The sequence below is a fragment of the Tursiops truncatus genome, chromosome 19 (genome assembly GCF_011762595.2).
Source record: "Tursiops truncatus isolate mTurTru1 chromosome 19, mTurTru1.mat.Y, whole genome shotgun sequence".
NCBI lineage: Eukaryota > Metazoa > Chordata > Mammalia > Artiodactyla > Delphinidae > Tursiops > Tursiops truncatus.
In genome coordinates this window covers 321,180-346,355 of record NC_047052.1, presented here as the reverse complement: position 1 = coordinate 346,355, position 25,176 = coordinate 321,180, and the positions used below count along the sequence as shown (strand labels likewise).

General features: G+C 59.5%; 2 protein-coding genes across 3 annotated transcripts; one reads left to right on the top strand and one right to left on the bottom strand.

Annotated features, from left to right (window-relative positions):
* The first annotated feature begins 2,514 nt into the window (after positions 1-2,514).
* On the top strand, positions 2,515-8,774 carry DPEP1 (dipeptidase 1). Its single transcript, XM_033844708.1, has 10 exons — positions 2,515-2,679; positions 6,347-6,479; positions 6,694-6,826; positions 6,977-7,127; positions 7,272-7,341; positions 7,661-7,837; positions 7,927-8,011; positions 8,085-8,160; positions 8,262-8,397; positions 8,474-8,774. The coding sequence occupies exons 1-10, from the start codon at positions 2,576-2,578 to the stop codon at positions 8,639-8,641; spliced, it is 1,233 nt and encodes a 410-aa protein (XP_033700599.1). The 5' UTR covers positions 2,515-2,575; the 3' UTR covers positions 8,642-8,774.
* Positions 8,775-11,307: 2,533 nt separating this feature from the next.
* CHMP1A (charged multivesicular body protein 1A) lies at positions 11,308-18,219 on the bottom strand. Of its 2 annotated transcripts, XM_033844720.2 has the most exons (7): positions 18,081-18,219; positions 16,331-16,350; positions 14,553-14,630; positions 13,805-13,951; positions 13,420-13,548; positions 12,960-13,147; positions 11,308-12,709 (listed from the first exon to the last, which is right to left on the bottom strand). In XM_033844720.2, the coding sequence occupies exons 1-7, from the start codon at positions 18,085-18,087 to the stop codon at positions 12,688-12,690; spliced, it is 591 nt and encodes a 196-aa protein (XP_033700611.1). In that variant the 5' UTR covers positions 18,088-18,219; the 3' UTR covers positions 11,308-12,687. The 2 variants fall into 2 exon arrangements, with proteins under 2 accessions (XP_033700611.1, XP_033700610.1); XM_033844719.2 differs by lacking the exons at positions 16,331-16,350; positions 18,081-18,219 and adding an exon at positions 15,057-16,321.
* Between the last annotated feature and the right edge of the window lie 6,957 nt (positions 18,220-25,176).

The following is a 25,176-nucleotide window of genomic DNA, read 5'->3' as shown; positions in this document are numbered from 1 at the left end:
AAGCAATTAAATGAATTCTGAATTTAAAATGAAAAGAAGGTCAAAATTAAGTGTCTGGGAGATTTAAAGAGACAAACCCATGGAGCCCCCTGGGGAGGGTGGAAGGGGTAAAGGAGAACTTTACCCTGGCAGACCTGGAGGGCCCGCGTGCTCACAAAGGAGCAGTCAGTCTGCCGCGGGGACCCCTTAGCCACGGAAGCAGACACGTGGATCACACAGGATGCCACTATACCCAGGGAAATGGCCGAGGAAGCGCCGCAGACAAATGAGAAAGAAATCAGAACGCATAGCTCAGGAGAGGAGGAGACAAAGTATACGAGACACAGCAAACCTAAGAAAATGTGTGGTTACGTGTAAATGAGTGTCACGCCCCGTGGGCTGTACTCCAGTGTTAAGGAGTTTATATGTTGAAAGAGACACACAGACTTAAATACGACTGTTCCAAAGTAGGAGGGAAGACACTAGCAAAGTAGTGACACGCAGAGGAACTTCCTAACCATGGTAGGAAAGGAATCAAAGTAACGCAAAGAGCACGGCAGAAGCAAGAAACGGGAGGAGCACGGCCGGCCGTCGCTTGGGAAGTAGCGAGGCTAAGGGGGGATGCAGTGCTGTCACCGTCGTACTGGCTTAAACGGTCACATTTACAGACAGAGGCGCTCAGATGAGGTGAAGAAATAAAATACAGTTATATGCTCTTGCAACTTCCCTGGCGGTCAAGGGGTTAAGACTTCGCCTTCCAGCGCAGGGGGTGCTGGTCCCATCCCCAGTCCGGGAGCTAAGAGCCCACGAGCCTCAGCCTCGCAGCCGAAAAAGCAAAACGGAAAACAGAAGCAACATTGTAACAAATTCCATAAAGACCTTAAAAACGGTCCACATGAAAAAAAAAAGAAAATTAAAAAATATACAATTACATGCTCTTAAAAAAAGCCAACTCTGAAACAAAAACGATAAGGGGAAAAGGTTGAAAATACGGAGAGTCAAATGGAGCAGGCCGGTGTGAACAAGGGGGGACGTGTGCTCACAGCCATGTCAGAGAGGAGGGTTCCGGGGAGAAGCCCCCCAGCTGCAGACGGGCATCGCCCACCACAAAGCAGCAGCGTCGGGTCGCAGAGACAGGCCGGGGAGGTGGAGGGGGCTGGGCACAGAGCACGGAGGACCGCCGAGGTGCTGGGGCCATGGGGACAGTGCGAAGGGCAGACGGGGTCCTGGCTCGGGGGGGCGGAGGGACACACTCGGCTTTAAAGCCCGTGTCCTGGCCCAGCACCTGCTGGGCCACGGTTCCCAGGCAGCGTGGGCAGAGTCCTGGATTCCTCACTCTTCAAGGGGGTCTTTTGTGCACAGAGTGGTGAAGAGGGTGGAATCCCAGGGCCTGGCACTGAGAATGCCCCTGTGGGGAGCGGGGGCAAGTCCTCGATGGGGTCTGGGGCCGGTGGCCTCGTCCCCGAGCATCTGGGTGGAGGACGCCCTGGAGCCCCTCCCCCCGGGGTGATGGTGGGTGGAGGGAGGGAAGGTAGACAGCTCCCCGCTCTGCGCAGTCTCCCCTGAGAGCTGCCGTTTCAACAGGAGGGAAACGGGGCTGGAGGCCCAGGCCCCGGGATGCAGAGGTAATGACGGCAGAGCCAGGGTTCGGACGTGACCCCTTCCCAGGCGGGAGGAAGGGCCTGGAGCTGGGCCCGTCCTGTCCTTGGGGCCAGGTCGGGGCTCGGGGAGGACACCGGCCTGGGACCTGGGCTCCACAGGGCAGTTCTGCGTGAGGGTCCAAAGCCATCCAGGGACAGAGGTGCCAGGGAGCCCAGCGAGGGGGTAGGGTCTCCACAGCTCAGCTGCCCTGAGGATCCAGAGTGGGCTGGGGTCACCCAGGTGCCCAGCAGAACCCTGGATGCTGGCCCAGCCCTGGGGCCGGGATTCACGATTCACTGGGCCCGGCGCTGCCTGGGCATCGGGTTCTCAGAACCGTGCCCCCCACCCTCCAGCCCCTGCCTCCTCCGGGAGACCTGAGTGTGCGCCCCCAGCTCTAAGGAAATGCAAACGCTCTAAGCTTCCGACCCCAAGCCCCAGCATCCAACAGGCTCGGTCAGAAGCCTGCAGCCGGAGCGCGGGTCAGTGTGCAGACGCCCCCAGCACTGCAGTGGAGTGTGGCAGGAGTGCCCCTGCTGGGCTGTGCTCCACCTTGCAAGAAAAGTAACAAAACACTACAGGCAAACAAAGGGATACATTCAAGTACACAAAACTGAATCTCGTTTGTAGACCTCAGACACCGGGTCCTGGGGGCAGGACACAACAAACACTGGCGGCCCCTTTCCCTGCGCTCGCCCATCCTCTGCCCCACTTCTGGGCACCAGTCCCGCCCCTGGGGTTTTACCACACTTGGCCTGGCCCAGACAGCCACGCCCAGCCTCAGGGGCTAGGAACTCCATGGATCCACCCTCGCGGGGAATGTGCTGATTACTGATAAACAGGGGAGGTCCTGGCAGCAATCACCTGGACCAAAGCCCTCTGTCTTGTGGCACCCAGGACGGCGGGTCAGGACACACGCACAGGAGCAGCAGGGGAGCGCATCCCTGGGGACCGCGCCATGTGGGCCAGCTGGTGGTTCTGGCCCCTGGTGGCCGTCTGCACTGCGGACCAGTTCCGGAACACAGCGGAGAGGATCATGCAGGGCACGCCTGTCATTGACGGGTAAGCAGCCCCCCGTGTGACGGCCCCGGGGGTCCGGGCGGGGGGCGCTAGGGTCGAGGCTCATGTGCCCTTGACCTGAGACAGGAGCTGCCCTGTCTCCAATGGGACTCAGTTTCTCCAACTGCACTATGGCCTTTGCCCTTTGCTGGACTCAGTTTTTTTGTGGGCTCTCTCAGGGCCCCAGAGACTTCAGTACATGAGGGCCTGTGGGGAACGCGGCAGGAAGGAGGTGAATAGTGAGGCCCCCAAGGCCTCAGCATCTCCCGGGACAGCCCACAGCCTGGACCCCTGGGGGCTGGATCCCAGCTCAGAGTGGGGCTGGGGGCCGTTGGGGCCTGGCCCAGGGTCCTGTGTCACAGGAAGTGCAGGTGAGGGTGGTGTCTGCTGTGGCCCTTGGGGGACCCTCTCGTCAAGCCCACCCCTCGCTCCATCCACCTGGGGTGACCCCATCAGGCCTGTGCGCCCGGCCTGACCTCACCGAGGCATCTCACGCTTCAGTGCCCCAGGCCAAGCTCCTGGGTGCCCACTCCCCCTGCCCCTCTTCCAGCCAAGACCCTGGTGACACCTTGTCACTCTCTCCCTGATGTCACAGCCAACCTGGCCGCGCCTGCCCCCTTCACTTACCCTCCACCCCCGCCCCTGTGCCTCTGACTGCCCCCTCCTGCCCCTGGCCTGAGGTCAGGTCTCCGCACTGCAGCCAGAGGAAGTCTTGGAGACACAAGTACCAGCCCCTGCCCTTCCAGCTCCAACTCCCACAGAGCTCAGAGCAGTAGCCGCAGTCCTTCCAGCGGCCCCCAGGGCCCCTCGACGCTGCAGGCAGGCCTGGCACTGCCCTTGCCGCTCCCGCCCCCAACTCCTCGGGGCTCTCCCAGCCCTGGGAAGGACGCCACCTGTACACACACACTCCCGCCCCACCTGCTCTTTCCCACCAGGTGCTGGGAAAGTTGGGGTACCCACTTGCCCAGGCTTTATGGGACAAAAGCTCTGCAAGAAAAGCAGAGAAAACAGGTGTCTCATCACATAAGACTGGCAGAGAAATGAGGGGCAGCCCTAGATAAGGAAGCGGCCATCAGGGGTCAGAGTGCACCCTTCCCTCCCTCCCTCAGTCCTCCCCTGGTCCCTCCCCTCCCCCTCCTTCCTGGACCTCCCATCCCCCTGCCTGCCTCTGAGGGTCCTCACATGGCTGGGTCTCCTCACAGGCACAGGAAGTTTGCTGCAGAGGCCGCTGTCCTTTGCTCGCATCCGGGAGGCCCTGCTGTCTGGCAGGTCTGGGCTCAGGGACCGGGCATCCCAGGTCAGCAAGGGCAGGTAGAATATGCCAACAAAATGAATGTTCCTTCCTTCCGGGGGACTCAGGGTGGCTGGGCACACGGAGAGGGGCTCCGAGTTTAGGTGCTGGGAGCTGTCCAGATGTCCATGTGAGGGGTAAGATGGCTCAAAGAGCCCAGACAGCCAGGAGTACTCAGGAAGCTGGGATTTGGGGAGCTGGGATTATCCAAAGTCTTAGAAGGCCAAGACTAGGCTGACAGAATCAAAACCAGTTAGTATTAGCTACTCCTGTGGGTAAGAGAGACCCAAATAAGTAGCTTCAACAACAGAGCAGTCCGGACGGAGTCCTGGCATGGCATTCCATAATGGTGTGGCCACCATTCCCACAGTTACCTCATGATTTAATATGGCTGCACCAGCTCCAGCCATCACATCTGTAAGCCGTAGCTGGCCTCAGTGTGTGTTTGGCTGTCGTTTCTAGCACTTCCCAGCACTCGGAATCCTCCCCTCTCCTCTTTGGGTAGGGTGGCAGGGTCCTCTGTCACAGCTGAGGATGCTACCCAGGCCACACAGATAAGGAGGGCAGATCCGTCAGCCTCCAGAACAGACTCCAAGATGTGGTGTTGACCTTAGCGCGGATACCTACAAAGGGAGGACAGGCTGAGGCGAGGAGGGAAGAGCAAAGCGGAGGCAGCTGGAGCGTGGGGCCGGATTTCCTAGAGGGGCAAAGGAGTGAAGTCCTGCTCAGCGCTGCCTTGGGGACAGTGACCAGGGCCAGCCCCCCCCCAACTCTGCAGTGAGGCAGTGACCTCGCCTCCCTGGAGCTCATCCACCCCTCAGTCAGCAAAGGCGTCCTGACCACCAGCCCATGCCCAGCAGTCAAACCTCACACCGGGGGCCATGGCCACCTTGCTGTGGAAGAGCCCACCCCAGGGGGCCGGACGACCTAGGCCATCACGGCGTTAACATTGTCAGTGAGCCTCACAAGGCAGCCCCGTGTGTGTGTGTGTGTGTGTGTGTGTGTGTGTGTGTGTGTGTGTGTTACAGATGAGGAAACAGACACTGGGGAGGGAGCCAGGGCTGGGGGTGGGAACTAGGTATGGGCGAGGGTCCTGGGGAGAGTGGGCATGGCTGCTGGGCTGCGGAGGAGGGGTGGATGGGAGGGCCCGCAGTGGGAGCAAAGCCCCCTCGGGGCTGTCCTCACAGCCCCCTTGTCACCAGGCTAGGGATCCGCTGGTCGGCTCCCTGCCCGTCCCGGGCGTGTGTGCCCGTTGGCTGGTAAAAGCCAGATGCCGACTGGTGGGCCAGGGCTGGGCCTGAGACTCTGAAATTCTAATCAGCTCCCAGGGGCCGAGGCCCCTGCCGGCACCTGGAGCTCATGGCGCCCAGCAGTCTCTCCCCTTGGGGCTGCTCCTGGATGCAGGGAGGAATGTGCCCCACGGGTCCTGCCCCGGAAGACCCCCAGCAGCTGTTGAGAGCCCTCCCTGTCCCCTGCCCCTCGTCCTGCCTGTCTAGTCCCCTCCTCTCCTCTCCCCGCACCTCACCTCCTCCTCCAACGCACTCACCGCCTACCAGCTCCTGGGAGAACTTCAGAGGGCCTGTCCTTTGGAAGCACAGAGGGATCTTCTTGGAAATGGTGCAGGACTGTCCCCAGGGACAGAGGCAGCAGAGGGCCTCTGGGGCCCCCAAATCCCGCACTGGTGCCCTGCTCCCATGGCTGCCCCCCAGGGTAGGCCACGCCCCACACTTCCCCACCCTCTCCCTGCAGCAGAAGCATTTCATCTTTTTTTTTTTTTTTTTGCGGTACGCGGGCCTCTCAGTGTTGTGGCCTCTCCCGTTGCGGAGCACAGGCTCCGGACGCGCAGGCTCAGCGGCCGTGGCTCACGGGCCCAGCTGCTCCGGGGCATGTGGGACCTTCCCGGACCGGGGCACGAACCCGCGTCCCCCGCATCGGCAGGCGGGCTCTCAAGCACTGCGCCGCCAGGGCAGCCCGGGATTCCATCTTTCATCTGTGAATCCCCCCAGGCCTGCGCTCAGCAGCCCCACGCCAACAGCCTTGTTCCTGGAGCTTGTCTCAACTCCAAGCTCCCCCTCCCTCCACGATTTTGAAGCCAAGCCGGCATCTGCCCTCCCTCTCCCCCCAGTGAAAGGCTCCGGGAGGGAAGACCTGTCCACTTAGGGCTCAGTTCAGTGGCCTGGCCTGGGGGTGCAGCCAGCTGAGAAGCTCACCTGTGCTCAGGTGTGCTCAGATGACAGCAGTCACCCTGCGACCTCCCTAGTCTTCAGCCCATGAGAAGAGGAGCTGGAGAAGGCACAGCCTGCCCGGGAGGCAGCTCGGGGGGCCCGGGTCCAAGGGGCCTCCTGACCTGCCCCTGACCCCTCCGCCTGGCCCCTCCAGGCACAATGACCTGCCCTGGCAACTGCTGAAACTGTTCAACAATCAGCTTCAGGACCCGAGGGCCAACCTGACCAGCCTGGCCCACACGCACACCAACATCCCCAAGCTGAGGGCTGGCTTTGTGGGTGCCCAGGTATGGTCGGCCCCGGAGCCTGAGGCGCTGGAGCCTATCGCCTCCTCTCTTGCTGCCCCTCCCTGGTGGCGGCGTACGGCCCCGGGCCCTTAGAGGGGGCTCCGATAGCCACTCAGGCTGCGGGGAGGGCTTCCGTGGCTAGAGGGAAGCCAGAGCTCGTGTGCCTGGGGCCCAGCTCCTGAGCTCCCAGCGCCTCCCCCCGTGACCCCCCCAGTTCTGGTCTGCGTACACGCCCTGCGACACCCAGAACAAGGATGCCGTGAAGAGGACGCTGGAGCAGATCGACGTCATCCACCGCATGTGCCAGTTGTACCCCGAGACCTTTCTGTGTGTCACCGACAGCACAGGTGGGTGCCGGCGCCCACCAGCCCCGGTCCTGAGCAGGGGCTGCTGCACTGCTCTGCGGTTTGTTTCACGTGGAAGCCAGTCCCCACACCCGACACCCAGGCACACGTGTCGCCCGGTGCCCACTGCCCCTGGCCGGGCTCTCCTTGCAGGCATCCGGCGGGCCTTCCGGGAGGGAAAGGTGGCCAGTCTGGTTGGCGTGGAGGGCGGCCACTCCATCGACAGCAGCCTGGGCGTCCTGCGGGCGCTCTACCACCTGGGCATGCGGTACCTGACTCTCACCCACAGCTGCAACACGCCCTGGTGAGCAGCCCCGGGGGGCTGGCCGGGCGGGAGGGTCTCAGAGCAGGGACCGCCCCGGCACCGGTCTCTCCTCCTGAGGGTCCTGAGGTGGGTGGGCCCGGGCAACCACTCTGCCCCTCGGGCGCCTGCCCTCTGCTCTCCCAGGGCCGATAACTGGCTGGTGGACACGGGAGAGGACGAGGCCCGCAGCCAAGGCCTGTCACTCTTTGGGCAGGTGAGTGGGGGGGCGGGGCCTCGGTCACCCTCAGAGGACCCGGCATGTCACCTGTTTCCTCAACTGTGAGATGGGCCAGCAGGACGGGCCTTCCACTGGAACCCACTGGTCATTAGAGTGGCCTCCAGTCTTTCAGCCCCTGAAGGACTTGTTGACACCTGGCCAGTGCCCTTCCCCACACCTGGACTTCCCAGGCGGCCGCCAGAAACCCCAGAAGGTCGTGTGAACCCAAGCGTGCACGGCACAGCCTGCCTGGTCCCAGGGTGCTGGCTGAGACCCTCCAGGCTGTGCGGGTCCCCTGAGCCCCGTCCCCCCTCAGAGTGTCGTGAAGGAGATGAACCGACTGGGCATCATCATCGACTTGGCCCACGCGTCCATGGCCACCATGAAGGCTGTGCTGCAGCTGTCCAAGGCCCCCGTGGTCTTCAGCCACTCCTCGGCCTACAGTGTGTGCCAGCACCGGCGCAACGTGCCCGACGACGTGCTCCAGCTGGTGGTGAGAGGCTGGGCCGGGGCCGTCCGCTCCCGGGCTGGCCCCCGCGGCCTGGCCGCCCTGCCCACGGTGCCGCCCTCTCTCCCGAGCAGAAGGAGACGGGCAGCCTGGTGATGGTGAACTTCTACAGTGACTACGTTTCCTGCAGAGCGGAGGCCAACTTGTCCCAAGTGGCAGGTGGGCGGGGCTGAGTGGCCGGGGCTCCGGGCCGAGGCCTCTCTCAGGGCCCTCACGTGCCGCCTCTCCGCAGATCACCTGGACCACATCAAGAAGGTGGCGGGGGCCGGAGCCGTGGGCTTGGGTGGGGACTACGATGGTGTGTCCAGGTGAGGCGACACCCCCTCCACGTGCTGTGAGGGGCGGGGTGGGGGCGCCCAGGCCCTGCCCCCCGGGATGCCGAGCCTGGCTTTCTCCACCCGCATCTCAGGCTTCCCTCGGGGCTTGAGGACGTGTCCAAGTATCCAGACCTGGCCGCCGAGCTGCTGAGGAGACAGTGGACCGAGGCAGAGGTCAAGGGCGTCCTGGCAGACAACCTGCTGAGGGTCTTCGAGGCGGTGGAGCAGGTGAGCGGCCCGCGATCCCCGCGCCGCCGACCACCTCCTGCCCTCAGGCAGGCAGCTGACCTGCATCTTTCCCCAGGCGCGCAGTCACACACAGGCTCCCGGCGAGGAGCCCATCCCCTTGGGCCAGCTGGAGGCCTCCTGCAGGACCAGCTACGGCTACTCAGGGGCCCCCAGCCTCCACCTCCAGCCGGGGGCCCTGCTGGCCTCCCTTGCACTCCTCGTCCTCTGCCAGTGTCGCCTCTGACACCCTGGGTGCTAGAACGGCAGCGACTCCCCGTGCGCTCAGACTGGCCTGTCCTGGGCAGGCACCTGCGCTCCCCGGGGCGGCACAAAACACAGGCACGGCGGGACCCTCAATAAAGTCGCCGATCCTTTGAGTCTCGTGTCATCAGCACCCTGGCCCTGGAGGGGGCTCCTGGCTGGACACCAGACACAGGAGTGCCTGAGTCCTGAAGGTCAGGGCCAGAGGGGTCAGGGTCTGAGAGGCTTTGCGTGGACGTTGCTGGAGGGTCTTTAAAATAACACACAGTCCAGGCTCCGGCTGCCACCTCCCCACGCACATCTGTACACAGGTGCGTGCACACACACAGGCACGCACACGTGTGCACACCTGCACCCCATATCCTCATACTGGTGCACACCCATGCTCTCACATATACACACCCACACACACACACGCTTGTGCCCACGGCCCACCCCTTGGGCCAGCCTCCCTTGGCAAACAGGAAAGCAAGGTCCGGAGCAGGGAGGAACCCAGCCCTGCAGGGTGTCCTCACACACCATGAACAAGGACCCTGCAGGGCAGGGCTCCGCCCAAGGGGGGCTCAGTAGCGTTCCCCCTGCCACCAGTCATCCGGTGCATGTGTCTTGAGATGAATAACTTGGTGACAGACCCTGGACAAGACCCCCAACGCATCCCTCCTGGCCCCTTTCCAGGCCAGAGCCCCTGAGGATGCCCCTCTGCGCCGTTACCCACTGGTGCCTGCCAGCCTGGGCCGTGGGAGCCAGCGAGGGCCTCTGGGCTGTGGCCCTGCCTCTCGCTCCCAGCAGGCACTCTCTCCAGGCATACCTAAAGCCACCAGCAGGGACACTGTGGGTATTTGCTGATCACTTAGGATCAGTTTAACGTTAAAGGAGAAGAAAAGGTTTCTGTCCTGAGTTGGCTGAACCCTGCCCAGCACGCCAGCCTGCCATGGCTGGCTGATTTATCAGGGCTGGAGGGCCCCCTGGTGGGCCGCAGGCGGGCACGCCTGAGTTTGCTAACTGGGAGGGATTTTCCCATAAGAAACGCTGTAATATTCGTCTGAAATAATCTTAACCATGTTAGAATCACACCCGAGGCCACACCTCACGTGTCATCCCCAGCATCTGGTTCTGGGGACCCTTCTGCTCACCCCTCATTCACCCTGGGAGACACAGGCCTGCAGGCCTTTCCTGGGGGGCCTGGTAAGGGGCTCCAGGGAGGCGGGTGCCACACCTGGGCCCACCCAGCAGCGTGGAGCCTGCTCAGGAGCCCCTGGAGGGCTGTCTCCCCAGGCAGGGCCCACATCAGCGATTCTCCAACCAGGCAACAAGCGGCCCCAGGCCCTGTTCAAACCCAGACGTGCTCGGAGGGGACAAGGGGGGCCCAGAGCCACAGGTGGTCACTCTGACAGGCGGGCTGGGCACAAGGGGCATGGACCCCACTGTGGTTCCGACTCTACAACCCTGGCCATGGATCACACGCCCCAAAAACCTGGTCAAGACCATCCAGGCCGCGAAGCACCAGCGTGAAACACAAGGCAAATAATCTAACAGAGACGACACATCGAGGGGCCCAGCAAGGCCCGCGACAAACCCAGTCCTCTGGTGGGCAAGGGCGTCTCTCGGGGGTGGGGGCAGCCAGCAGTGCCGAAACTAGAACTTTGTGTGGGGAGCAGGGGCTGAGAACCTGAAAACGGGGTTTTCCCTGCCCAAGGAGTAACCCAGAGGGGGAGGCCTGACACGTGCAAACCTGTGGTCCCCGTGCCCACGGGGCATGTGTGTGTGTGTATGTGTCGGTGTGTGTCCGGACATAGTTTCTGGTGCACACAGTGGGGTGCCCGGACGTAGTTCCCGTGAGCACAGAGGGGGGCCCACAGACGTGCTTCGTGTGAGCGGTGGGTTGTGGGGAAGGTGGCCGGACGTAGTTTCTGGTGCACATAGGGTGGTGCACCAACGTGGTTCCGGCGCGCACAGAGGGGGCGTGCTGACGTGGCTCACGTGTCCAGAGAGGGGCGCACCGACGTGGTTTCCGGTGCACACAGCGGGGTGACCAGATGTGGTTCCCGTGAGTACAGAGGGGCGCCCGGTGGTAGTTTCTGGGGGCACATAGGGGTGCGCACGGATGTAGTTTCTGGTGCACACAGCGGGGCACAGGGACTTGGTTTCTGGCGCACACATAGGTTGCCCGGAAGCGGTTTCTGGGGCACACGGGGTGGGGGGCGCCCGGACGCAGTTCCCACGAGCACACCAGTGCAGACCCACTGGCCTCGAGACCGTCCCGGTCACGTAGAGAAATGGGAGGGCCTGTGCCACGTTCGGGGCTGGAGGGACCACAGGGTAATAACATGAGGGCGGTTTCCTGATTTGGTCGGTTCTACGGTAACTAGGTTGACGTGAGGGAAGCTCCTACAGGGAAGTATACAGAAGTTGTGTACTTGGTTTGCAGCTGTTACATAAGTTTAAAAGTATTTCAAGGTAAAATCGTAGAGGAACTGTGGATCTGATTCGGCCTCACCGAGCAGGGCCTGGGAATCCCACTCCTCACAGCACCCCAGCTGCCCTCCTTCAGGAACCCGTCAGCCTCCTACTGGCGGGCTGGACTGCAAGCCGACCGTCCCCTTAAGGCCCCCACCCCACCCCAGGCCACTAAAGCAAAGATGGAGACAGTTCTCGGGCATCAACCTCTTTATTCACAACAGCATTTCAGGAAAAGGCAAACTTCGCCTGCTGCCCTTTGATGCAGTGTGGCCTCTGCCCCCAGCGGGCGTCTCCGTGGAGCTCTGCACCCCCTGGGGACCTTCTCTGAACCCCCGGCACGTGGGAGCCCCAAGGGATGATGGCCAGGGAGTAAGGCGAGGTCGGCATCACAGAAGAAAAACCAGGTGGCTCTTGAACCCCATTCTCTCCGGCCTCACACCACAGTCCAGAGCCCCAGGCAGCCCACAGCACAAGTTACTGTACAGAGACCCAAGGGCTCCAAGTCCAAGAAGAATCAAACGCAGAGAGCCAGGGAAAGTTCTCCCACGTTTCTGTCCGTGACAGCCAGTGCTGTGAGGACAGACGGCCAGCCAGAGGCCTCTGGTCAGCACCGACAAGCAGTGCTCTCCAGCTGACGCTGGGGAGGGGCTCATACCAAATGCTCCCGATCTACTTGCTCCTTCTTTTTGGCAAAAAAAAAAAAAAAAAAAAATCCCTGGAAGCTTCAGGAAAACGAAGTAAACTTCAGTAATTGGAGAAAACAGAAAAGTGCAGCCTGTCTGAAGCTCCCCTCAGGCCAGCCCAGCACGGCGTCAGAAGCACTGCCACTGCTGGCCCCACTGAGGGCGGCTCTTCCATCAGCTGCTCCAGCTTCAAGGTCAACAGCGTGAGCCCACAAGGCAGCGAGAGCCAGATGGGGGAGGCACCCCATCATTTATAGTGACAGGAGCAAAGCATCCCACCCAGGAGGGGGAGGCGCCTGCTCCTTGGCTGGGAGGGGCCTCAGCGTAGACTCCGGCTCCCTAGAGGAGAGTCCGCAGGGCCCGAGCCCTCCAGAGGCGCAGGGGAGAGAGGATGCAGACCCCCGGGGGCCCGCTGGACTGGGAGCTAGGCGCCTTACACTGGGGAGCCCGAGCGGGGCCCATGCAGCTGGCAGGACCAGGTTCTAAATGGAGTCGGGGGGCCTCCAGGGGTCCCTAGCAACAGCCTGCAGCCCTGACCCCCACTGGCTGACCACTCCCAGTGCATGTGCCATCACATGGAGTCTGAAAGCCCCCATATCGACGTGGCAGCCACCAGCCAGTCCCTGGGAGTTTCTCAGTGGTGGTGGACGGAGGGGAGCCTGCAGATCGCCCAGCTGGTGGCCCGGAGTCACAGAAATTACCCACAGAAGTCAGAAGTTTGTGCAAACTCGCCCAGCCGGACACAGACCCACACCCGTGCTCAGAGAAGAGGCAGAGTCCCAGGCCTGGCAGGTGAGAGGGGGAGAGCAGTGGGGAGGGGGCAGAGGCGGCCTTCCCAGCCCTTCCCCTATGAGGCCGGGAGGGAGCACGCTGCCGCTGGGCTCCGCTAATTCCTCAGGGCGGCCAACCTGCAAACGACAACAGGATTCCCTGAGGCCCCGGCAATGGCTCCACCCCGGCTTTCCCAGGCCCTTTTCCAGGCCGGCGTAGTCCTGTCCCCCGCCTTCTAGGGGGAGCTATAGACGGTGAGCAGGGTCTGAACGAGGGGCGGGGACTGAGCTGCTCCTGGGCCTGCAGGCACCGAGGCCGGGGTTTCTGCGTCCCTCCCAAGCTCCCGCCCAGCACGCTGCTCGCCCAGCACAGGTGCCTCTGGCCCACCTCCGAGACAGCTGGTCCTCCTGGCTGCGCACGGAGCTCTCGCCCACGGCAGAGGCGCCCTCGGGCAGCTGGCTGAGCTGGTCCAGGACCTCTAGGCCATTCTCCTCGGCGATTTGCATGATGAGGCTGTCCACCTGCTCCTGTGGTGTGGTCAGCGTGGTGGCCGAGCTCATGGAGTCCTCCATCACCTGGGGGTTGTGTGCCGGGCGGTCAGGTCTTCCTGTGGCTCCCTCCCCCCGCCAGCCCCCTTGTGGCGCTCTCTCCAGCGCATTCCCTCTGGCATGCTGGTCCTGGGGCACAGCTGCCTGCACGCGCACCCATCCCCGGCCCCAGGCCCCCCTCTCCCCTGCTGGACCTCTGCGGGCCGGTCTGGACTCCCCACGAGGAGCCGGGTTCCCGGGAGGGGAAGGGGCCACACGCCTGGCCGTCACCCACACACCCGGGCCCTGGGCCGACGTACCGACGTGTGCACGTCCAGGTTTTGCACCTGCTGCTCAAATCTGTCCATCACCGCAGAGACCTTCTGCAGGTCCATGGTGCTGAGGGCCCGGTCCAGGGCTTTGGTCACCTGCGCCATGTTCTTGGTCACCTGGCAGAGGCGGGAGTGAGGAGGCAGGCAGGGCCCTCAGGGCCCCCGCACCCCCGCCCCCGGCATGGCACGTCCCCAGATGGCGCCGTCGATGGAAGGACGGACACTGGAGAGAGCCTTCGGGGTGCGTCTGCCGCTCTAGCACCGCCCTTACCGTAGGGAGGGAATGCCGGCCTGACCGCTTGCGCCGGGCCACCCCCTCGACTCTGCCAGCAGGAGCCGGCCCCGGGCACGTGGCGCCCGGCCTAGCACTCACCCCCTTCATGGTCACGGCCGTCTGCACCTTGGAGGCCACGGCATCCACGCGGGACGCCATGCGGAGCCAGTTCACACCTTCGTTCTTCTTGCGAATGGCATTCTCGGCGTACACCCGCGCACACTCCACATTCTTCTGCTGAAGGGCCTGAAATGCAGGGGGAAATGCCAGCTGGGGCCCGGCCCCGGCCAGTCCTGGGGTGCCGTCTGCTGCTGTGGGGCAGCCCCTTCTCAGCCTCTCTGCAGGTTTTCTCATCAGAAATGTCTCAGGAGTGAGGGTGTCCAGGGGCAGGGCCCCCAACCAGCCCTCAGAGAAAGTCAGACGAGAGAGCCGGGCTCAGGAAAACACGGCCACCTTTCCAGGCCTCTCCACTCCCACCGACACACTCAGCTGCCCTCACACGACAGCTCCGCCTGGAAGCAGCAGAGCTTGAAAAGCCAGCGCAGGGAATGCTGACTCCAAAGGAGTCACGGCTATGGCGGTGACGTGGCTTCAGACTGGGATGTCGGCTGCGTTCCCCTTCTGCCCTGGGAGCCTCGGTCTGGCTGAGGAGTCATCCAAACCCAGCACTCCAGGAGCTACTCTAGCCGCTAACCAGCTGTAAGAAAGCCCCCCACGGAGAGCACAGCAACCCCAGGAGCCTCCAGCCCTGCCCCGCCCCACAGAGGGGTTCGGCCTCTGCCCAGGCCCGAGGAGCACAGGACCCACAGGAGGAAAGGCCCGGCCCGGCGGCAGCGCCTGCACTCACCTTCTTCACCTTGGCCTGCTCCGCCTTGGAGTCCTTCTCCGCCTTCTTGGCCAGCTTCTCCAGCTGCTTTGCAGTGAACTGACGGACAGGAGGCTGGGTCACCACCCGGCCTACCCCCCATCCTGCTCCCCGCCCTCCTGGGCTGTAAGTTCGTTCCGAGGGTGGACATCACTGATCCCTCACGACTGCTGCCTCTGCTGGACAATCCGCTGCCCACTAGGACGTCGGTGCCCGTCCGTGCGCTTGTGCCCCCTCTACACAGCCCAGCTCCCAGCGGCCTCAGCCCCTCCTTCCACCAGCCTGAAGCACGACACACCGGCTCCCTGTTCCACGGGTCAGCAGCTGGGGGCACACTGAGAAACTGCCCACAGGCCTTGGCCAGCGTCACACAGATGCTGCCACCGTAAACCCCTCCCTCTTTGACCGCCTTGGTGTCCAGGCCTCAGGCTAATGTCTCCCCTGCTCCCGTGCTCCAGCCTCTGTGCAGATCAACGCTTCCCTAACCTCAGGCTCACGGGCACAGGGCGCTCTCTCCAAAGTCATCCCCGATTCCCGGTCATCAGACACAATTCTGAGGGGCCTTTAAATCAATGTCTGCAGCACCTGACTCGCTGACCATTTTTTCTTCCTGCATGGTCCAGTGCAGTAGCTACTAGACACACGTAGCTACTTAAATTACCTAAAATTAAGTGAAAGTAAAAATTCAGTCCCGCAAGCCACATTCCAGGTGTCTGATGGGGCCGGTGTCAGGCATCGCCATGTCGGGCTACCCTAGCCCGGCTCTGCGCCCAGAGCCCCACTCCTGCCCCACCCACACGGGGCCGCTCATGTCAGAGGCTCCGTGGCCTGCTCTGTCCTCTGCCTTCTGCGTCCAGGCTTGCCCAGCCCCCCGCCCACTGCCCTCCACACACAGCCTGAAGTACACACTGGGCCACCATCCGCCACCTCTAAACAAAGTCCACCACTCTGGCCAGGTGCCCTGGGACCCGCTGCTCAGCTGCAGCAGGGACCGCCTGGCATGACCTCGCACACCCCAGCCCTGGTCAGTGGCCCTCCACAGGCCTCAGGTGACCAGAAGCTGGCAGGGAGAAGACTCAGATGACCCAAGGGAACAGCAGCCTTCCAGAGGCCAGTTTCCTAACTCTGGTCCTGTCAACACTGTTCTCTCGGCCAACGTCACTCACCGACCTGGGAGGGTCCCCAGCCCTCGGGCCCCTCCCACAGCCCTGGGTGCCCCCATGCACTTGGGACGTTTTGTTGTGGAAAAAAGCATTCTTGTCTGTCCACCCCGACCAGCTACGTTCCTCAGGGAAAAGTCCAGATTTTCCTGACCTGGGAGTCTGGCCTGGAGGCCCCACAGCAGAGGCAGTGCAGCTGCTACAGTCGGGGGCCGATGCCCGTCACTCCTCCCGTCCTTCGGAACGCACCATGGATGGGCACCTAGGAGGGCCCTACGGGAACTGGGGCAGGGGCTTGCCGACACCACCCCGGGCAGGGGGACTGCTCAGCTGCCCGAATGCTCTCCTGCACGTGTTTCTGAAGGACTCGAGGCAACCGTTTTAAACGCCTCGTGGAACATTAAGGGACGCACACACGCGCGCGCTCATGAATGAGGCCAAATGATCTGCTTCCGCTCAGCCCGAGACAAGCTAGCACACCACCTCCCTGACCCCTCGGTCATCAGTCTGGCTGAGCACGATCCTGAGTGTGACTCACACCATCTGTCCCCACTGACAACCAGCAGGCCGGGATGGGGTGAAGGGCCACTCAGTACATACCTTCAGCTGGAACAGGGTATCTGCAAAGAGAGGAGATGGTTTGAGGATTTTAAGAAATGTGAGAAGCAACGCTCCTAACCAGCTGGTGGGGGCACTACGACCCTCCTGGACGTGAAGAGCTGGAACAGAACTGGGGCCTTCAGGGAGGCCTACTCACACCAGCTCTGCCCCTCCTTAGCCTCCCTGACTCTCCAATTCAGGAAAACACCAGGATAGTACCAGCTGACCTTAAGGGTTAGCGTGCGGGGGAATGTCATGGGTGCAGCGTGTGGCCCGTGGTGAAAACTCGAGATGGTTTGTAATCAGTGCAGCTTTCCAAAGGACCCTTGGGAGCCCTCCCCAATTTAACGAGGGTTAGTACTCGACAGTCTATTCTTTACGGATAAAACAGCACGGCGATGACTCTTACGCCATAAAAGAGCTGGCCCACAGAGACCGCTCTCCGTGGGAGCTGCCATTTCTGAGCCATCGAATCAGGCTCAGGTGCCCCCCTACCCTCAATGAGGAACTGGAGACCTGTGTGTGTTACTGGCTAAGTCCCTCGGTATCTGAACTTGCTGCTCACTTGCCCAAACTCAAGAGCTCGGTAGATTCTCCTTCATCTTAAAACTATGTCAGTGTATATCCCATTCCTAAATTGGGGGAATGATTTCTGAAAGGGTGTACCACACTAGCCCGGAATGAAGAAACGAAGTCCTGCAACCAGAATCCAGGACCACAAAGGTATGTGAAGGCTCCCAGCTGCGAGCCCAGTGGAGCTCCGTGCAGCTCTCACCTGTCACTGCGGGCCCTAGTCAAGGCCAGAGCTGTCTGCATCTCTGGAGAAACAGGTGGCAGGCAGTGTGCTCACTGCCGGGAAAGCAAGGCTGGGCTGGGTGTGGCCCAGACTTGAGTGGGAAACACAGACTCTGAAGGGCAAAACCTAACCCCGGAGAAAAGGGATACAGGCAAAACAATTCCCTGGAGAGCTGAAGCCGAGTGAGCTGTGAGGCAAAACCCAACGGGCGCGCGCGTGGGGTGGGGGTATAGCTGTTCATCTTCTCCCTGAGGCAATCTGCATAGGATTTCCTTCATGACAATAACACTGCACAGCCTTTCTACCACACTAGCACTTAAATATCCTGGCAAATGTCGGTATCTTCATTTTATCACTGATGCTTCCTGTTCTGGAGGAGAGCAGGGCAGAGGGCCCTGAGGGGGTGCTGCAGGCAGTGGAGGACCAGGGCTCCTGGGGCCTGTGCCTGCACGGACTCCTCAACCTGTTTTCCCATCTGCAGAATGGGCGCATACGGTTCCTATCTCAAGAGCTGTTGTGCCTGTACGTAGTGAGGGCTTTCTGCCAGAACTCTTCCTATTTCTCTTAGCGGTGTTCTGGGGGCAGTGGTGCAACTGTCTCCTTTTCGGGTGCCCTCTGACCCGGCATCCCAGGGCCCCCAAAGGCCGATGTCCCTCACCAGTACCGCAGGGGCAGGTGGGGCAGGGGCAGACGGTGGCTGAGGAGGGCCGGGGAAGGGGGTCGGGGATCAGGGAAGGGGATCGGAGTCCTGGGTCGAGGCCCCGGGGTCGAGGTCAGGGTCCTGGGTCCCGGGGTATGGTGTCGGGGATCGGGGTCCCGGGTGGAGACCCCGGGATCCGGTACCGGGGATCGGGGCCCAGGGTCCGGGATCGAGGCCAGGGGCACCCGCCTGAGCCCCGCCCACGGGAGAGGCGGCCCCGCCCCGCGCGGCCCCGGAGGGCGGCGGCCTCTCACCGTCCATGGCCGGTCCGGCAGCGGCAGCCCTGGCAGAGGCGGACGGACTGGATCTTCCGGCGGCGTCAACCGAACCGACCGGCGCGGGCTGGCGGGCTGGAGCGCAGGTACTGCCGGGTCGCTGCTGCTTCCGGCGGCCGGGAGCTCTCGCGAGAGGACGGTTCGGTATCGCGGGCGGTGGCGTTGCCGTGGCGACCGCGCGGGCCAGGGAGGCGGCGGCCGGGCCTTTTGTGAGTCAGTGGGCTGGGCTCCCACTGAGGTGCAGGGTCCGCGCCTGCGTCGCGGGGCAGTCACCTATGGGACTTTCCAAAAGCAAACACAAACTCCGGAAAGGTAAAGGGCCGCCGCCCCGCAGTCTCCACGGCGCGGCCCCGCCCCCACAAATCCTCCTGCGCCGGGTCCTCTCTGATGATCTTGCCTCGGGGACCTTTTCATCCGGGGAATATCCACGTGTAGGGAAATGGAGTGACCCAAGTCTTTCACGCTATCTTACTTCATTCCGGACCAAAGCAGGCAACTGAAGAAGGATGGAATCCTTTGCCCTAGACTCAGTAAAATATAGGTCTAATTAATTACCCATATATTTCAGGTGAGGAGCCAAAGTCGGGGCGCACCTGTTCAATCCCAGAGGCTACGGAAAGGCCGGTGGACAGGCCTTCACAAGAGTCTGAGAAGCCTCTAGACACCAAGCCTGCAGAGAGCTTCCATGAGAAGAAAGGGGCAGCCAAGCGGCAGTGGCCTTCATCTGAAGCGGAAGGTAGGACACACCCAGGAGGGTACAGAACCTGAGGTGCGTTTGGGGATGGGGCGCACAGGAGCCTGTGGTGGGATGCTAGTAGCAGGGGGCGTGCCCTAACGGTGGAGGGGGTTTTAGGACCTTTAATATCAGAGTTCTAGTTGGAAGATGTAATAAGTTTAGTCAAGGTTTAGGTGAGTTCCCACGTGGTAGATGCGGAACACACAGTCAAGAGGGCTAAGCAGTGCGCAGATCCCAAGCAGGCCTGCTGTCCTCCCGAGGGCTGGACGCCTTTGGCCCCAGTGTCGTTCCTTCGGCATTCCACAGACTGGGACAGAGCCTGGGAAGCTGCTCCCCTGCGGAGCACGGTCCCGTGGGAGCCCTCTGCCTGGCCACAGAGATCACGGAGGGGATAGGATGTTGGTGAAACAGCTGGGCAGAGTTACTCACCGTAACAGCCTTTGGGTGTGGGTCGGGGTTGAAGCCACAGAAGCAGCAGAATGTGAAGTCTTTCATCAGTTTTATCATGTCGGTCGTGGAAACGGAATTGTTAGGTAATTAAACCAAGGGAGGAACGATGGGGTTTGTGTCTCCAGCACAGAGGCCTCTCACAGGCCCATTGCTGTAACTGGGTAGGAACCAGTGAGGCTGCGGCGGCGGGAATTGCCGAGTGATAGGGTGTGAGGGCAAAGCAGGGAGCCATGGCCGTGGGCTTCGTTGACTGTGAGGACGCATGGCCGGTGGGTCAGACAAGGAAGGGCAGGATGGATGCCCGCCTGGCAGGGGAGAGGAGCTGGGCACAGACAGCTTCAGACCGAGCCCCCTGAGGGTCACCAAGGGCAGGAAACGTTTGAGATGAGGGCGTTTGCCTTGGGGGCAAGGCCTGGACTTCAAATCCCAACTTAAGAGCCCTTACTTGAGGGCTGAAGAGTGCAGGAAGGGCCAGAGTCCTGGGGGGATGTTTGGAAAACTGCTACTAGTCTGTCGGGAGGCTTTTGGCTGTCAGTCACAGAAAAGCCATCCAGACACAGCTTTGTGCTGAGGGGCTCGGTACCCCCCAAACAGAGGCGAGGTCAGAGGTAGGGCCCTCGGCGTGGCAGCATCACAGGCTGTGTGTCTACACTCTGCCATCCTCTGTGTCCACGGTCCGCAGAGGGCTGGACGGCTCTTGGTGTCACACACGTGGGACTGCGTCTAGTTTGTGAGAGGCGTTACTTCTTGCTTCGTGTCAGCAAGGAGAATCTTCCCCCAGAAGCCTTGTGTGCCCGGTGTCTCCAGGATGGGCTGGACCTCTGCCAGCAAGGGAAGGTGTGGGCAGGGGACTCCACCAACAGTGTGTGTCATACTCTCACTTCGGGGGTGGAGTGAGGATGGAGTTTCAAGAAAGCGAGTGGAGACTGCAGTCACAAGGAATGTGCCACCCTGTGTACGACGCCCGAAAGCATGATGCGAGTGAAAGAAGCCAGATATAGATTCCTATTCCATTTATATGAAAAGTCCTGCAAAGGCAAATCCATATGGAGGGAAGCCTGGGCTAAGGGTGGGCACAGGGATCGGTCACAAGAGGGCACAAGGGCCCTTTTGAGGGTGATGGAAGTAGTCTCAAAACTGAATCAATGGTTGCCCAACTTTGAAAGTTTACTGAATTCCATTTAATTGCATGCTTTAAACAGGTAAATTTTGTGGTATTTAAATTGTACTGAAGAAAGCTGTTAAGAAAGGAGAACTAGCTGGCAGTGTTGAATGCTGCAGCGAGGTGGAGTAAACTCAGAGAAGACTGTCGAATGAGACCAGCAGCTGGTCTTGCTGGCCTTGCAGCGAGAGGCACTGGGAGTCGGGAGTGAGGACAGGACCTGGTCTGCCAGGAGCAACACCTCAAGTAGGGCAGGAGCATCTTCTCTTCCACATTCTGGTTTTAAAGCTGAGGAATTCCCCTATTAGATTTGGGAAAGTGACAACTTTCGGAAGTCACGTTTCTTTAAGTCATCCTAATGCCATAAAAGCCTCAGAGAAATAGAAAGGTCAACAAGTCAAAAATTCTGTGTGTTTTACAATTTAAAAAGTAGGTTTTACCACTGTTGGGCAGAAATCAGAAAATGATTGCTGGGCTGGGGCCGGGGCAGGCTAGCTGACTGGAACAGGGCCCGTGGGAGCTTTGTGGGGTGGAGGAAAGTTCTGCATCTCGTTTGCGTGATGACACGGGTGCGTACAGTTGTGGAAAACTCTCCCGCTGAACAGTAAGGACCCTGCGTTTTGTCTAGTGTGAGTTATGCCGTGGACAACATGGAATACGCATGAGTCCTTGTCTCTTAGAGCCGCACCCGAAGTATTTTAAGGGCAAATGGACGTGCTGGGTGGGGATTTGCTGCCACGGGAAGGGGTGCACCTGTCTCTGCAGGTGCTACAGCCCCTCTCAGCCCACGGGTCCTGTGGTGTGACCTGGGGGTCTACGTCCCATCTCCAAATCTCTGAAGGCCTGACACTCTCCTGTAACCAGTGGAGTGGTGGAAGTGACTTGTGGGCTGGGCGGCCTGGCCGGGCTCACGGGGACGCTGGCTGTGCTGGGAGCCACTGTGCTGGGAAGTGCTCGGCTGCTGGGCAGGTCACAGGGGAGCCGCAGCCCGCGGTCCTGATCTCGCAGCCCGTCCAGCCCAGGTGCCGGGCTTGTGACGAGCTTGTCGTGACTCCAGCCCCAGGCTTGGAGTCTCCCTAGCCGAGCCACTGCACAGCACGGAGCAGCCCTGCGAGTGGACATCCACGTGTCCAGCCCAGCTGAGCCTTCAGACAGCATCTGACTGCAGCCCCTGGGAAACCACAGGTGACAACTGCAGTAGAACCTTTCCTGAATTCCTGAGCCATAAAACGGTAAGAAAATGGTGGTTTCAAGCTGCTGAGGTCTGGGGTGAGCCACTACTCAGCCGTAGTAACCAGCACACAGGGGAAGAGCTGGAGTGAGGTCAGCTTTGCCTGGGGTTTATGAGGACTTTGGCAGTTGGGCGATGAGTTGTATTGTACTATTCCCACTGCTTCTGTCTGTGCTTCAAATTTCGCATTACAGAATCCACAAACATACATTATACAGACCGAACACCACGAGCTGGCAGTCAGCCAATTCCAAAACGCTGCAGATTCTTCTGAAAAAAGAACTCTGATTTTTCTACAAATAAATGACTTGTAAAAAAGGTGGTGTCTTGGGCTTCCCTGGTGGCGCAGTGGTTGAGAGTCCACCTGCCGATGCAGGGGACACGGGTTCGTGCCCTGGTCCGGGAGGATCCCACATGCCGCGGAGCGGCTGGGCCCGTGAGCCATGGCCACTGAGCCTGCGCGTCCGGAGCCTGTGCTCCGCAATGGGAGAGGCCACAACAGTGAGAGGCCCGCGTACCGCAAAAAAAACAAAAGAAAGAAAAAAAGAACAAACAAATACCATGGGCTGGGGGGCTTAAACAACAGACTTTGTTTCTCCTCATTCTGGAGGCTGGGGAGGCCCTCAGTCTGGCTGTGCTCCTGTGAGAACCCCTCCCTGGCCCGCAGACAGCTGCCCGATTGCTGTGTCCTCACGTGGCCATGGCCTCATCTAAACCTGATTAATTCCCAAAGGCCCCACTTCTAAATACCAGCACACTGGGGACTAGGCCTTCAACATATGAATTCGGGGGATACAGCCTTTCAGTCACAGCAGAGAGGACTGTTAGAAGGAGCCTTGGGAGACCTATGAGCAGAAAGCCGTGTGTGTGTCTGGGCTGAGTCATTCTGGAGAAAATCCAATTGGGTATTAGGTGATAACAAAGAGTTGACGATAATATCCTGAGATGTGACAGTGCTGTTGTGGTTATGCTAAGAAGTATCCTCATCTGATAGAAGTACTGCATTTCTTGTTTGTTTGTGTGTTTGGTTTTTTATACAGCAGGTTCTTATTAGTCATCAGTTTTATACACATCAGTGTATACATGTCAGTCCCAATCGCCCGTTTCAGCACACCACCATCCCCACCCCCCCGCAGCTTTCCCCCCTTGGTGTCCATACATTTGTTCTCTACATCTGTGTCTCAACTTCTGCCCTGCAAACCGGTTCATCTGTACCATTTTTCTAGGTTCCACATACCTGCGTTAGTATACGATATTTGTTTTTCTCTTTCTGAAGAAGTACTGCATTTTTTTTTTTTTTTTTTTGCGGTACACAGGCTTCTCACCGTTGTGGCCTCTCCTGTTGCGGAGCACAGGCTCCGGACGCGCAGGCTCAGCGGCCATGGCTCACGGGCCCAGCTGCTCCATGGCATGTGGGATCTTCTCGGACCGGGGCACAAACCCACGTCCCCTGCATCAGCAGGTGGACTCTCAACAACTGCGCCACCAGGGAAGCCCGAAGTACTGCATTTTTAACTGTCAAAAAATATGCTGAAGAAAGCCAATTTCAAAAGGTCACATGCTGTACGATTTTATTCATGTAACATTCTCCAAATGACAAAATGATACAGATAAGAACAGACTAGGGACTGCCAGGGTTAGGGATGGCGGGGGCCGGGGGTGTGACTTTAAACTATAGCATGAACGTGATCGTTGTGATGCTGGAGCAGTCCTGTGTCTGGATCGTGGTGGTGGTGACGTGTGATCACATGGCACAGAACACACACTGTGCCACACGGAGCCTTATTCTACTGCAGTTACTTATGGTGCTACCACTGAGGGAGAATGGACGGAGGTACGGGGATCTCTCTGGACTACTTTTGCAACTTTCTCTGAATTTATAATATTAAAGTAAAATGTTTTAAAATACATCAGGGACTTCCCTGGTGGCACCATGGTTAAGAATCCGCCTGCCAATGCGGGGGACATGGGTTCGTGCCCCGGTCTGGGAGGATCCCACACGCCGCAGAGCAACTAAACCCGTGAGCCACAACTACTGAGCCTGCACTCTAGAGCCCGCGAGCCACAACTACTGAGCCTGCGAGCCACAACTACTGAGCCCGTGTGCCACAACTACTGAAGCCCACACTCCTAGAGCCTGTGCTCCACAACAAGAGAAGCCACTGCAATGAGAAGCCCACATAGTGCAACGAAGACTAGACCCCACTCCCCGCAACTAGACAAAGTCTGTGTGCAGCAAAGAAGACCCAATGCAGCCAAAAATAAATTTTTTAAAAAAGATGATTCTTTAAAAATAAATAAATAAATAAATAAAAATACGTCAGAAATTATAATAATTAAAATAACATGATTCCCATATAAGAATAGCAGGTCATTGAAACAGAAAACATGGACAAGAGTGTGTGTGTATGAACATTATGTATGTTTATATATAATCAGAGTACAATACACCTGGCACCAAAAGTAAGTGGGAAAAGGAAGGATTATATAATAAATTGTGCTAGAGAAACGGCGTAACGTTTTAAGAGAAAACGTAAGCTGGATTGTAACCTCCTGCTATATGCTCTGATAAATTCCAGATGGTTTAAGAGTGGATATAAAAAGTGATTACATGTACATCAACTGTACTTAAATTTTTTAAAAAGGTAGACTTACTATCAGCTGATACAGGTGACTCAAAGGGTAGAGGGAAAGAACGGCTAGAACCATCTTCCAGATGACAGTGTGTGGTCATCTAAAAAAAAAATTTCCTTGCTGGAAAAAAAAGGTGGCTGCAAAAAATAAGACGTAAATTTTATTCTGATTCCTCAAAGCAAAGATATTACAGAGCAATGTTGAAGGATTTGCCTACATTAAAATGTAAAACATCTCCCTAAGCCCTCTATAAACAAATGTAAAACAAATGGTAAGCTCAAAAAGTATTTGCAACAAAAACGAGAGGCCAGAGAATAACACATGATAGACGGAGAGCCTGGACACACTGTTGGTGGAAGTCAGACTCCTTCCTGAAGGCAGTGTGGTGGCATGGAAGGCAGCATTCCAGAGCCCCATCACTGCCCTCTGAACAAGGCTGTAGGAGCCGCTCCCTTACATGTGGGCAGAGCCTGTGAGTAGGAACGGGCTGGGCTCCTGGGATCAGGGTAGTAACCTGTTGGTTTTGACTTAATCAAATTGGAGCTTCTCCTGAGCATGCCTGACCTCATCAGAGAAGCCTTTGAAAAAGGTGAAAGTGTCAGAGACGTGGCTGTGAAGAAGTCGGCTCCCATGATGTGAGAGCCGCCAGCCAGCAAGGAAAGGGGCTTCGTCCTTGGCACACAAAGAAAGGAACTCTGCCTACAACCTGAGTGGCCGTGGAAGGTCCCCAGGTCCAGATGAGGGCACGGCCGGGCCGACAGCTGGATTGTAGCTTAGACTCCAGACACGTGGAGCCAGAGGTGATGTGTGCGCTGTTTTAAGTTGGCCACTAAAATAAGGTAACTTATTAGGCAGTAATTGA